The sequence below is a fragment of the Lygodium microphyllum genome, chromosome 20 (genome assembly GCF_053477565.2).
Source record: "Lygodium microphyllum isolate KBCC chromosome 20, Lygodium_microphyllum_v1.1.10, whole genome shotgun sequence".
Classification (NCBI taxonomy): domain Eukaryota; kingdom Viridiplantae; phylum Streptophyta; class Polypodiopsida; order Schizaeales; family Lygodiaceae; genus Lygodium; species Lygodium microphyllum.
The window spans coordinates 85,186,987-85,201,898 of record NC_141154.1 but is presented as its reverse complement, the minus strand read 5'-3'; the positions used below and the strand labels follow the sequence as shown (position 1 = coordinate 85,201,898).

Here is a 14,912-nt window from a genome sequence, read left to right as displayed (position 1 = left end):
TCGGCTGCTGATTTCAGTCCCTTGAGCCTTCAATCTCTGGCACGGATCCCAAGGTGGCTGCTAAACCCTAATTTCTGCTGTGAATTAGGGTTTACTGCAGAAATTACAGATCAGCCCACCAAAAATGGTTGAGATCTCCTCCAAATGGCTGAGAATTGCTGAGAATGGTTGAGCATAGGCTGAAGGAGATGAGAGAATGTTGTAGAGAGAGAAAATTTTGAGATTTGTCGTGAAGAACTGATGAAAATTAGTTGCTGCCCTACTGTACCAGCCCCAAATGGATGCACCAATAACAATAGGAGCATCAGAGACCGTGATCTTCAGGAGAAAGTACATTAGCAACAATTGTCGGCTTCCCAAGGTCAAGAATATGCAATCTCCATCACCAAAATGGTCTCCAATGGCTGGGAATCGGCCCCAAAAGTTGGCAGCAACAGTCCAACACCTCTTTCCAACAGCTCCAAAATGAAAAAACGAGATTTCCCTCTCCCTTCAGCCCTATTTAGCCTTTCCCACACTTGTATGGGAAAGTTTTGCCAAGTGGCAGCTTTCTTAATCCATTTTCAGCAATTTCCAGCCATTTAATTAATTTTCAGAATTAATTAATTCTGAAAATTAATTCAGCCCTTAATTTATGCCCAGAAAATTGACCTTGCCCATCCAAAAATTAATTGGCTAGGCCATTTGTAATCCAAAGTGGTCCCATGCATTAATTGACCCTTGGATAAGCATTAATCCATTAATTAATGCCTAGTCCCTAGTGTCACCACTGACACTTAATGGTCAATTAATGGTCCTAGGGGTAAACTGACACCAAAATTCACCTAGAATCTAACAAGTGTAACTTGTTACAACTTTTGCCTTTGACACCCATCTTTTTCACAGGGTCCTTCGGTCTTCAACTGTGAGAAAGTAGCTTGCATCTCACATGTGCAACACATGTGCATCTTTTAAATGCACATTTGATTAATCATTTAATCAAATGTCAATTAAACATAAGCAAAGTATCAAATTTTTACGTTAGAGAGAGAGAGAGAGAGAGAGAGAGAGAGGCCACAAAGAGCAACCAATTCTTCAAGTTGGAGAAATTCTTTGACTTGAACTTCAAGAAATAAGCCCATGTGATTGTGTTGTAATAATCCACAATTAGTATAAAATACAAGCTTCCTCTAAGGGACTCTAGCCTCATCAGTTCACAAAGATTGGTAGAAACAAGCTCCAAGGGTGCTGAAGGTTGCCTTGAAGCCTTATTGGGAACAATATCACGAGTATGTTTCCCATGGATGCAGGATACACAAGGCTGCTGGCTTACCACAATAGCTGGCAAACCTCGGACAAGCTGTCCCTTTGACGCCTTCCGAAGGTACTCATAATTGAGGTGTCCAAACCGACCATGCCAGAGCTCGGATTGGGTTTGTGAGGTAAGAAAAAGAGAAGTCAAGGCAAAAGAAAACTGCAACTTATAGACTCCATTCTTCTCATATCTTGAAGAAAGAACTTGTCTCGATCCACGATCAAGAATTTGAAAATAATCCACATCGAATTCGACCAAGAGGTGGAGGGCACAAATCCTGCGCACCGAAAGTAGATGGTACCCCAAGGCCGGCATATAAAGCACCTTAGATGTATGGGCACCACCTCTCCCATTTGGAATAAGATGCATGTCTCCTTGTCCCTATATAGAAATAGATGAACTGTCACCAATGAGAATTTGGCCATGCAAAGGCCGCAAATGAGCAACACCTACTGAAGGAGTCATGTGCCGAGAGGCACCATTGTTAACAATCCACTCTTGAGTGTATGGGGCCGTCAATGCAACAACAGAAGACCTCCAGGGTTGAATCTTCAACCATCTCCAAGTGGAGGAAAGGAGCCGATGAGGGAGCAACCACTGCTTTGGAATTCTTTGAAGATTTCTCATTTTTCTCCTTGTCGGGACAATCCTTCTTCTAGTGACGTGTCTTGTCACAGATGTGATAAGTGGACCCCTTTTCTTTATTCTTCTTGGATTTATTCTCCTCCTTCTTTTGGCCCTTCTCCTTCTTCTGAGAGGATTGACCAACCAAAGCCTCAGATTTAGAAGCATCGGTACCTTTCAGCTGCTTCTCTTGGTCCAAGACCATGGGAACTAACTCTTCCCACCGAAGAGTCTCATACCGCCTTGAAGCAATCAAGGCAGAATAGAAAGCACTGAAAGATGGCAGTACTCTGAAAGAAGAGCTATCACCATGTCTTCACAAGTGATTACCGTCTCTGCGTTTTGTACTTGCATCTGAAGCTGCCTTAGTTTGTTAATATGCTCCCGCATGGAAGATGACTTGTTGACACTCATGGTCCACATCTGTACTTCCAAACAAACTCACTTCATGACGGTCATACGATTGTATATCTGATCAAGCTCCAACTATATCTCTCGGGCCACTATCAAAATGCTCAATATGAGAGAGAATAGCTGTAGTACATGAAAGAAATAAAGATGAGCGGATGCGAGCATTGAATTTATCCCGATGTGCTTGAGTTTTTGCCAACTTCACCTTATCAATCATTGGAAGAGAGTTTGGACTCGTCTCGCAAAGAAGAACGATGAATAGCCTTCGTAACAAGCTTTGCCAAATCATAGGACTCCAAAATGATAAGTATCTTGACCCGCTAGATGTGCTGATTCTCACCATTGAGCTTTTGATCTGATGGAAGAGCCGGTAAGATGGGCACCTTTCAGTCCATGATCGCTTGAAACTCTGTCTTGGCCTTAGAAGACATCTTCATCTACAATGCTTGCACAAAACACAAAAAGCAGCCCCCCTGACTGTGAGAATACAATCCGCTAGGGTGGGCTCTTGACCGCATCCCCCTCCTTTACCCATTGAAGTCGATGAAAAAGTAAAATCCGCACTTGAAGGCCCAAAACATAGCCTTCTTTCTTCTCTAACAGCAAAAGTAGCAGCAACTTCAGCAAAACTTCTCCTTTCTCACATGCCCATGCTTGCCTCAGTCTTGTTCTGATGTGCAGCCCTCTTGCTCACCCTTGAAGGTTGAAAGCCCAGCCTTGTGTCATGCTGAAATCTCCTCTTCAATGGGTTCACCCTAGGTCATTCCTTCAATGCTGTGATACCATGTCAAAGTGAAGTAATGCGGAAGTGAATGACCAAGAAAAAGAGTAAATAGAGAGAGAAGAGAGAGAGAAAGAGAGTGAAACACAGAAAATCTGCAGTGAAGAATGTTGTATAAGGATGCAGAAATATACACGGGTGCAGAGAGAATGTCTGCGTATGTCTCCACCTCCAAGAGACTGGTGGTCACAGACTTGGGATCCGTCTTCGGTGGACATCACACTCCGACATTGCTCTGCCCTCGAGCACACTGTACACTCTTACATTCATTTACAGCATTCATTCACTTCAGAGTTGTGTTCTCTCTCTCCCTTCTTCTGTTTGTGTTTGAGTTTTGAGTTTTGCGTTTAGGGTTTGAGTTTTCCCTTTGTGTATGTGTTTGTCTCTTTGTGTTTCTGTCGTAGTCGTACACTCTGTGTGTCCTCAGTGTAAACCCTAGCAGTTTCCTTCACATAGTATTAGAGCCGGTGCTCTTGTAAAGAGTATCCTGCGGATATTGTGGAGAGCTAGTCTTTGTGTGAGGCACACAATACTACTCGTAACCGAATCACAATGTCCCAGACACCTTCTTCTTAAGTTCCTATGATGTCTTATCAGGCTTCTCTATCATTGGAGGCCTTGAGACGGCATTATGGACTCAGTGAGGAGGACGACACTCCACCTTCACCTGATTTCACTAACATGACAGAGAAGGACTTTGAGGAGTACTATCGTGACAAGTATGGTGATGTTTACACCCCTCCTACCAGTTTTGCTACCACATCCGAACCGGTTGGTGAGGCTGGCCACCTCTTCGATCATGGAGGATATACGGCATTCGGAACGTCTGACGATCCATCTTCATCATTCAGCTAGGTCCAATTTCAGGTTTGTACAATTCTTTTGTGTTGCATGAATCAAAACCCTTGCCTGTTTCTTCTTTTGAGGTACATGATCCGGATGGCTTTGCGTATGTGAACTTCAATAGAGGGGGACTCACGAAGCAGACGAAATTCAAGTACATCTACAGCTTCTATTTCATTTGAGCATATCATACACACTTCTCACTTCCCTCCCATCCCACCCTCTTCTATATCACACCTCTCATCATCTTTCCAAAACCTTGGATTACACTTCACATCTGCATCACACACCCTAGGGGTTGGATCTTCCATCTCTGATCCTAGCACCTTTTCCTTCTCCACCCCATTCTCTATCTCTTTGTACCATGGTACTTCGTTAGGGAGAATGCCACCCTTTAACACAGTGTCTCTCACCTTTCAGCACATGAGCACACCCATAACTCCTGGGACGACTGTGATGGGCATCCCCCTCACTATCCCTAGCTTCACATCTCCCATGACCACTCATACGCAGGGGTTTCCATCCTCAGCTTATGGTGCATCTTCACACTGTCGCTGGGTTACACCTACGCAGGGATTCCCATCTTCTGCTCACCGTGTTCCCGTCCCACCTCCTTGGGTTCCTTATGTGGCTACCATGCCTATGCCTAGTCAACCCATCCCTACCTATGGATCCACCTTGCACACTACACTCATGCTTGGTGGGCACTCTGGGGCTCATTCCCAAGTGTACTCCACTCCCCCATCCTACCCACACTACACTTTTTCACACTATCCATCTCCGAGCACTACCACTCCTGTTGCAACGGTTAAGAATGCCTTCATGGATAAGACATGTTTTAATGGGTTAAATTTCACCACTTGGTCTAATTTCATGCAATAAGTGCTTGAGTCTTAGGGCCTTTGGGACCTCGTCATTGGTCTAGAGCCTATGCTGGACCCTCGACTAGCTCACCCTGATTACATCCGTCAATGGAGAGCCCACAATGCCACAGCCAATGTTGAGCTGATGTAGGGATCGCTTCCTGATTTTCACTCTCAGTTGCAGCACTTCCTGCTCGCCTCAGAGCGTTGGAGTCACCTTCTCGATTGCTATGTGGCTCATGATCGTACTCGGCGCATCAATCTCGACTTTGAGCTTCAAGAGTTCTCTATTAAGGAAGGGGATGATCTGAAAGTCAAGCTGGCTGAATATAGGTGGTTACTTGCCTAGTTCGCCACTACTGGCTCTCCAAAGTCAGATGACGATCAGGTTACATTCTTCTTGAATAAGTTGCCCGACAAGTACTTCAATTTCATTCAACACATCATCTTCCAACCTAGATTGCCAACCTTCTACGAGTTGGAGTGCTAGTTCTTGCGTTACGCGAGGTTGTATGATCAAGTCCACAAAAAATCCTCATCACAGCCTTATTCAGAGCAGAGGGGGTTGATTGCCTCTTCTTCAGGAGGGACAACTACTCGTGGCAAGAACTCGCTAGATGCGAAGGCAAGCCAATCAAAGGGTGACTCCTCTTCCTCAGATGGAACCAAAGAATCTAGATCTATCTGGCAGCAACTCCCTAAGAAAAATCGGTTTTACACACATTGCCAGAGAGTAGGCCATGTGGATGAGGAGTGTTGCTCCAAGGCCCAAGGTCTTTCACCTAAAAAACCTCAGTAGACCGCTGCGATTGCACAGTTCAGTGGGGCTATGCCCTCCTCTCCTGCTTCATCTGCTCCTTCAGCACCCGTTGTTGCTGCTGTTGTGGCTTGAGTACAGCCTTAGTGGCCTATCTCTTTCACTACCCTTGCGAGATTGGCTGATTGGTCTGCAGGTTTCGATTCCGTTGCACTTCATGTATCTATCTCACCTTCCTCCCCACCTCGTCAAGTGTTCCCTTGGCAGAGCCCTGCTACTGGCCATACGCGATGGTAGCCACCTTCTTCGACTCGCATGTATCTAGGTCCTTTCGGATATCCTAGGTCAGTCTAGCATTCATTTTTCACACTCTTAGAGTCGGATCCATAGGATTCATTGTCCTTGGCTTTTCCATTTTTTTTGTCTTCCGTTGCATTTACTCACACACATTTATATTCATTGCATTTATTTTGCGTTAGATTTTCTTTCTGTTCTGTTTTGCTTTGGAGCATCTCACCACTAACCTCTGTGTTTGCAGATTCTCATCTCTTTTGCAGGGTTTTGTCTTTCAGTGTAGGGCTAACTTGCAGATTGCTTTGGTCCTACCTGGGCTAGAGACGTAGGAATGCGCACCGTTCCTTGCATGGTTTCATCATCCTAGGAGTGCTTGCTTTTCTTCAAGCATGGCGGTTTTCTCTCCCAAGGCGGATCGTGCAGCATCTCTCTTGATGCTTCATCCACTTCATCTTCTTTCATTCCTTATGGTTCTCGGCACCATATGAAGACCGACGTCAGGCTCCTCTTCCTTCTTTGGCATCTACATCTAGGTTGAGAGGGGGTTCCTACCCTTCTTGGTATTCTACAGGCTTCAGTACTTTGTCTTCGACAGCGGCTTCTTCCCCTTGTTGTACCTTACCCTTTGCATTGCATGATTACATCATCCTTGTACTAGGGCGCTTGGGCAAGTGAACAATTTCTCCAGGAGGGACAGTGTCCAAGTGGCACCTGTTGCATGAGCATTCTTCAGCATTTAGCATACTTTTCATCTCATTGTGTAGAGCACCACTTGTGCGGATCCTAAGCTGTTTCCACCGGCAGCTATTGTTTTCATACCACCATCCTTCTTCATCACATGGATACCTCATCACCTATTTTTTCTCATCATCGACACCTTGAGTGGATGGGTTAGCTTGTACTGTTTTGTGATATGTTGGATGTATTCTCCCTGCTCCCGTCTTCTGGGTCACTTTTACTCAATCGGCCACATCCCATCAAATTTACTTCACTTATTAAAAAAAAAAACCAAAAAATTCGATATAGTTTCATCCACCTTTGTAGGGCTTGGTAGGCCACTGGGCAGCCGAAGTGCACCCTTTGTCCGATGCCCTGTCCTCTTTGGGGTGACTACTTGGATTCCCTTGGTAAGATAACCATCGCCTCTGTAGTCTTGGTAGGCTGAGCAGCCGATGTGCACCCTTTGTCCGATGCCTTGGCTGCTTTGGGGTGGGACGCCTGGGGGTACATAAACATCACAATGGCTGGCCTAACCTTTCAGCTCAGTTTTGGGCTTGAGAGGGGATGTTGAGCTAAAATATGCATTACTTGTTGATTAACCTTTTAAATAGCCCCAAAACACGCTAAAAATGCTCTTTTACTGTAAAACCCTGAAATGGGGAGTGGTTCGAGAGAGTTTAGTGGAAACCCTAATTTTTGGGGCGCCCTTCCACATCTATAAATAGACAGGCTGCCCCCATTCAGCCATCATCCTTGTTTGCAGGTTACACCAGCCCACACACCCCTCTGCTCTGCTGTTGGTGCCCAGTTTCCAGCCTGCATCCCGCCTCCATCTGCTGTCCAGCCATCATTGACTGCAGTCACATTATCTTCAGCCTGTCCATTGCTGTAGGCGACAGCTCTCAGCTGCTGGCGACTGCTCCAGACTGTCCCAGATTGCTGTTCAGTCTGCTGTCCATCATCTCCAGGGTCAGCCAGCTTGCGTTTTCAGCATTGGAGGCCTTGACACTCTCAGACACTGTTTCAGCCTGCTGTTTACAGTAGACTGTGCACAGTTTCCAGCCTTCGATCGGTGGTACACTGCTGCGTTTACCAGTTTCCAGCCTCCAGATTGCTGCGTTTTGGTGACCAGCCTGTTGCCATTCACTATTCAACACTCCTACACTTCGTCTGGTGGTCACAGACTTGGGATCCGTCTTCGGTGGACGTCACACTCCCACATTGCTCTGCCCTTGAGCACATTGTACACTTTTACATTCATTTACAGCATTCACTCACTTCAGAGTTGTGTTCTCTCTCTTCCTTCTTCTGTTTGTGTCTAAGTTTTTGTGTTTGAGTTTTGAGTTTTGTGTTTAGGGTTTGAGTTTTGCCCTCTGTGTTTGTGTCTGTCTCTTTGTGTTTCTGTCATGGTCGTACACTCCGTGTGTTTTCAGTGCAAACCCTAGCAGTGTCCTTCACAATAGCTCCTGCCCTGGCATCAACCATGTTTGCCTGATATCCAATTGGGTAAGATCCATCTTGATGATCTTGCGGATCTCTAATCTGCTCAGATCAAAAGATGGTGCATCAAGGGAGTACTGTAAGGGGGGTTAACTTGTCCATGCTAAAGCCATGCAACTCAAACCAGACCGACATCTGTGCATACCAACGTGAAGTATCACCCTCTCTGGCAAGCTGCTTGGAGGACTCAAGGGCCAACTGTGCATATCTGTGTCTGGGTAAGTCCCATAGGCTATGTATGTATGGGACCGATTGGGTGAGGGCCTTCACCACAATCGGTGTAGTTGCTAGCTCGGCTCTGATAATCTTATGTGGCACTGAGGCCTTACATTTGATCATCTTGGATATCGTGGACACTAGGGATTTCTCCATCGACCTCCATCCGTCATAAGTACGCCCTAATTTGCTACGGTGGTCATGACTGGGCCCCCATATTTGTACTCCATAAAGTAGTGTGGATGTGACTAGTGTATCGAAGAGCCATAGCTTGGTGCGGGGTTCTTGGAATTGCACTTGTGAGCACATCCTCTCCAAACCACCTAGTGCTGTGTATCCGCGAGTCAGTCTAGTGTTTGCTGCCTCTCGCTTAGAAAAGGTGGGCCCTGTGAATAAGACTCCTAGGTATGTATAAGAATCCACATACTCCAGCTCCTCAGATCCATATGTGAATTTAGGTGCTGATCTCCTGACCCACTGTGGTGTAGTATTAAATACCATCACCTTGGTTTTACCAAGGTTCACTGAAGGCCCACTATCCAAAGTTTAGGAGTGTAGTGCATCCAAGTGTCTCTGTAGACCCTCTGGAGAGTCAGCTATCAATACAATGTCATCTGCATACAATAGGAGAGGTATCCAAGTGCCAGCTAGTGGAGCTCCTCTATCTCCTTCCTGTGAAATGTAATCAGCAATCCCATCAATGTACATGCCAAATAATGTTGGAGAGAGAGGGTATCCCTGCTTCACCCCAATGGTGGAGTAAATAGGTGCCGAAAGGCCCTCAGGTGTCAGGACTCTGCCCACAACTCTCTCATACAATGCCAAAATACCCCAATTGAGCTCTTTTGGTACTCCCATGGCATGCAATCTATTTATTAGCCCGTCTCTTGGTACTGTGTAAAAGGCTTTGTGGAAGTCCACAAAGCAGCAGTAGGTCCGTCAGCCATGGGCCCTTCCCTCCTCAATGATCGCTCTGAGTGTGAGGATGTGATCCAATGTGGAAAAGCCTCTCCTAAAGCCAGCCTGTCCCTGTGCTCTAAGCCGTGCTCTGGTCTCACGACACTCATCATCATACCAGCTGTTCCGAGGTGTCACCTCGGTGGAGGCTCTCTGTGTGGGTCCTGAGTGTGGGAAGGCTACACCTGTAGCGATGTGTGGCCTCACTGAACTGCTGAGTTAGCTCCTGTAATGGAACGTTGGGGTCTGCATAATGTAACAATCTAAGGATTTCCACCTCATAGGTATCCTCTCTCTCTCTGGAAAAAAGGTATCTTGGGTGCCGGTCAGCTGCATGATGGGTTTGTGTGTCAGTGAATTGGAGGTTGATGGTGAATGATAGGTAGGCATGATCCACTGCAACTCGAGAAGGCATGGGGATATTGAGAGGTCCTGGATGTGAGATATCAGCATCGGTGGGGCAAGAACATGGTCTACTATGCTGGCACCGTATCGGTGAGGATAACATGTGAAGGTGCCGGATAGGGGGTATCTAGCCAGGCCATTAAGAATGGCCAACCTGTGTGATGTGCCCATCTCCACAAGGTATCTCCTATATTCAGTGACTTCTCCCATATCTTGAGATGTCCTCTCCAGTTGTAGCTCTAACACATCCTACTCCTGTAGCATCTCCTCAGATGCGTCAAAGAAAGACACTTGATGGGAGACTGTCCTGGCATTAAAGTCTCCTAGTAAGATAACTTCTCCCTCCTTTGAGAACTCCCAAATATCCTCATCCAAAGCCACATATGGTGATTGCCCCTTGGGTGGGGCGTATCGGGACGTCATAGAGAGAGAGAGAGAGAGAGAGAGAGAGAGAGAGAGCGAGTCTTCTTGGTTCCCCAGAAGGTTTGTTGTAAATATTTCCATTCATTAATTCAAATGTCTTCACAAAAAGAGAGAGAGAGAGGTTTGGGGGGATAGAAGGAGGGAGTGAGAGAGGGAGAGGGAGAGCTGATACTCTGCATTGCTCAGGTAGCTCATGATGGTCATGATGTGTTCTTTTTGGTGGAGTTTTCAGGACCGTATGAATTCACTCAAGGGTAATCAATGTTAAGAACTCTATCCACTGGCCACACTTGCTTATTCTATGAAAGTCCTATCAAGTTTTCTCCACGTTCTTTTGTACTTTGTGGTTCTCATTTGATAGTATGTTTAATATACAGCTGGATGTGAAGTAGGAGGTAAGCTTGAATCTGCAAATTATTTATATGATTTGATGATATGACTAGTATTTATCTGATTCAGTACCGAACACTAGAAAACACATTATTGTATCAATAACATTGAAAGCTTTTCAAAATCTGACATAATGATCATTAACTTATATCAGTTTCTTCCAGTGAGAACCATAAATGTCCTTCAGTTGCACTCATGTTTGGGGTTGGAGATGATGCTACTTATCATAACGTAAGATGTCTCATCCTATGTGAGATCATTTAACACACACACACACACACACACACACACACACACACACACACAGACACACTCACTCACTCACACACACACACACACACACACACACACACTCTCTCTCTCTCTCTCTCTCTCTCTCTCTCTCTCTCTCTCTCCAGCAATCCATGTGTCAAACTGTGGGAATCTGATTTGTATTTGTTGTTCAATTTTGCATACGATTTTAACATAGCAGTTGAAATGCCTTGCTTTTAAATTTCTCTTCTATTTGGAAAATCTGAAATCTTCTAGGGCACTAAAAGACTCCATTCAAAAGGTTCCTAGTTAGTCTCCATGTATAAAGTGCTTTCAGCAGTTAAACATCATAGCCACGGGTGGGGGGTGCCACTCTATTGAGTTGTATAGGCTGTTCTTTGACTTAGGCTGACTGCTAACACTTTTATCTCTTTCCCAAGGGTGTCACACACTACCTTCAAAAATTAAGGAGTGGCTAGGTACCTGCCTTGTTGTGGATGCTAGGGTGTTGTAAGGTATTCATATGAAGAAAAATGAACAGTGCTAGGATTTAGTAATTGTTATGGCTGAAAGTTCGTGCATCAGTGTGGAGTTGATAAACTTGAGCTTTTGATGGTACATAGCAGCAAGAGGAGAGATTGTAGATGATATTGCTAGTTGTGCTATGTCGAAGACCCCTTTTCCCTACTTCCAAGGCATATAAATTATGCAGATGTGCAAATGTGAATCACTTTGGTAGTGCCTCGACTCTGAAAGGATTCCGCATTCATGTCAAAAGGGCATTAAAATGAGAAGGATACCAAATGATGCAAAGCGCAAGGCAAAAGTATCAATATTGGAGACAAGAAGGCGAATTACCTGAATGAATGAGGGGATACTAACAAAGCACCATCTTGTGTAGGCAGTTTGAACTACAAGAACACAATTTTTATTGAAGTCTTTATATCCATCATTAATGTGCCTGTTTTAGAAGCTTGCAAGAAGGTGGTATATATGTCAAGGGTGATTTTTGGCACACTCCCTAATAACAGGAGTTTCTGTTTCAACATGGGACAGAGTTTTGGGCAACTTCAGAATGAAATCCACTCTTCTATCTTGGCATGGTTCTGAAGGTATAGACAATGGTGTCAACAATCTTGGTGTCTTGTGCCGATCATATTCCTTTTTTCGAAAAAGGCTTCAACATCACTTCTTAAAGTGGGTCAATAGAAATATCTCTCACATGACATCATACTAGTTTGTGTACCATGATAATGAGCCTAAGGTAGTATGAAGAAATATCTCACATGACATCAAAGCAGTTTGTGTATGGTAGTATGCAGAAATATCTCTCACATGAATCCATAGTAGTTTCTATACCACAATGACCAGCATATTGTAGACATATATACTTCTCCACAACTTCTTGTAATAGAGATACATCTCGTTCACAATGTATTGGGGAGTATTATACTAAATTGCAACTGGATATATATGTGTATGTCAGTAGTAGCGGTTAGATCTATATTTCATAGGCAATTATGATAAATCAACAAGTGAAATCATAGACATAGGCCCTTCTTGTGGCTTGAAGCATGAGTCTGTATGAAGCAAGGCCTCTTCTACAGCAACATATGACTCTCTGACAGCTTGCTTTCTGCAAAATATTATGCAGGTTCTGATGATCAGATAGCAAAACAAAATTTGATCCAAGCAAGTAATGTGCACATATTGTTTTGCTTATACATTGCATAGCAACATTGCATAGTGATTCAAGTCAGCACCAGTGCACTCCCCATAAAACATCACATTCAACAAGGCATGGTTTCCTCACGCCTGTTCGGGCTTACCAAAAGCTTCTTGTCTCAAGTAAACGCAAAGAATGAAGTGCGTATAATACAATTATAGACCAAGGAAACTTCTTGTAGTCTTTCATTCTCGCTTTAGTAAGTCCCAAGTTCTCATTGCAGTAGGATTTGGCTGGATTGCTGCCTGTTGTCACATTGTGCATGCAGACTTCCTCCCTTGTACTGGTACACAGTCCCTCTCATCTTTCCTCAACTCACCCTTCCTCTCCTGCACTCACCCTACCTCTCTGAACTAACCTTTCCTCTCTTGCAGTTGCGCACAGGCTCTCACCTTTCTTGCACTCATCCTTCTCTCCTGCACTCAATCTTCTCTCCTGCACTCACCCTTCCTCTCTTGCATAGAAGAGGCACATTGCTTGACACGATCCATGCACATCACAACCAACTATGCTGGCAGCATGATAGCTTGGTACATCTGGACACATAGATATATTGATGTTATAGAGCAGCAAGATATTCCCATTTTAGAGATTCTCACGCATACATAGATAGAGATCAATCCTACTTCGAGATTCAGATGGGAGAAACTCAGATCACATGAGGAGGCAAGAGGCCTTCTTACATAGTTAGGAGATTTGCACGTTCTTTTAATTGGGGATTTCCCACATAGTTTGGCATTACAGACAGCTAAATCACTTGTTGGAACTTCTATTATCCTCACACTTGGGATTTGTCAAACAATGCTAAATTAGGCCAAAGGTATCTGCTAATTAATACCCAAATTTATTCAGCTCTAGAACAGGCCCAAAAAGGCCAAATTATCTATTTAAAAAAGTCCTTGTTGGGCGGTCATACACTACCCAAGTCTATATAAAGGGAGCTAGAGAAGCCATTCTTCAACTTGATCCCCATTATTCCACAAGATTCTACCCCCAATCATTGATTAGTGCCACATCTTCTCCATTAGTGTCTAGCTTGCGCACATCGCTCCTCTGCTACTACTCACTGCTGCTGCACCAACATCTTTCCAGCCAGCTACATCAGCCCCTACCTCATCTATGAATGCTGCAGGCCCTGATGATGTGATTACTGCTGCCACATCCTCAGCAAACAGTTGGCAGTGCTATTATTTCCTAAAACACATTGTTTGCTGCCCGGAATGCAGGTCTGTGCTGCTCATGGATGATGCTACAATGCAATTGACTGCTTTTGACTCTCCACGCTGTTGTTTGTACATGAAGTCTCAAAACACAGCTATTTGCTGCTTGGTAACTGCTCCCTGCTGCTCATGCTGTCATTGAAAACAGCCATGCAGCCTTTTAAAGCCTCTATGTCATCAAATGTAGGCTTCTCTGCCCTCAGACTGCCTACAACTAAGATGTAGCTTTTGTACCACCAAACACAGACTGTTATTGCCCCTGACAGCTGCTACAGCCAAATTGTAGATATTCCTCATCATCGACATCCAAAATACAAATCTGTATCAGTGTCTAGTAGCCCTACCTATGAATGTTGGTTGGTTGCTCACATTTGGAAACCCCAAGAGTGACAACACATTCCACCTTGTTGTTTATGGTGTTTTTACTAGCACCACATGACCTCGAATGGCTCTTCAAATATGCTTCCTCAAAGTCTGGCAGCAAAACAACAATGTCTGAGCATTGCGTTGTGCCACTTAGTGGCCTTGACAAATGTGACTAGATTTTCCAAGATACTTTGATCCTTGATAAAAACATGTCTAGGTATCATGAATGATGTTTGGTACTCGAGGGTGTAGTTGATGGCTGATCGTCTCTTTTTCTTTCGTTTCCTCGTGGGACTTCCCTAGGGGATGTTGAGTGATATTACTAGGCTGTGAAGGGTCAATGGCCTTTTATTTTGAAGAGTCGAGCCTCTCAGATTTCTCTTCTTCATTAGGTGTATTAATTATGGGTGATGGCAATTATTCTTGCTTAGTTGCCTTCTTAGGGGCTTTATCTTGTCCAATCATAGATGGCTTGTCCTTGGGGATCTCACTCAGTAGTACCTCCCGTGACTGTTCCTTTTCAGGATTCATTTTAGGTTTAGGTTTGCTGGATCAGTGTTTGATAGAACTGCCATCAACAGTCTACCATCATCTTCATCCACACATCTGGAGGTGCTGTCCTTGCTGCCAGCCATCTACACCAGCAGTATTGGCTGCCGCCAGTCTGTTCATGGACTTCCTCCCACTATTGCCAATCTCCATGTGGCATCCTACTGCTGTGTTTCAGCTGCCAGCTCATCATTGTTGTCTCTTGTTGCTGTTTTGGAGGTCTTCCAGCCATCACCTGCTGTCCACAACCTGCCTTTAGCTGCGTTTTGCATCCCATCAGCAAGTGATGTGTTGCAGCTGCTCCAGGATCATGCAGCCTGC

General features: G+C 44.7%; 1 protein-coding gene across 5 annotated transcripts in view; it reads left to right on the top strand.

The window, feature by feature from the left end:
• LOC148019100 (heme binding protein) overlaps positions 1–14,912 on the top strand; it is a 97,476-nt gene that overhangs the window by 39,011 nt on the left and 43,553 nt on the right. For 4 of the 5 annotated variants that reach the window (XM_087701681.1, XM_087701683.1, XM_087701682.1 and 1 more), the window contains exons 2-3: positions 10,275–10,342; positions 10,643–10,709. In XM_087701681.1, the coding sequence (XP_087557807.1) occupies positions 10,275–10,342; positions 10,643–10,709 (135 nt within the window). Of the gene's footprint in view, positions 1–10,274; positions 10,343–10,632; positions 10,710–14,912 lie in introns of all 5 variants that reach the window. The other variant, XM_087701685.1, reaches the window with a different exon arrangement.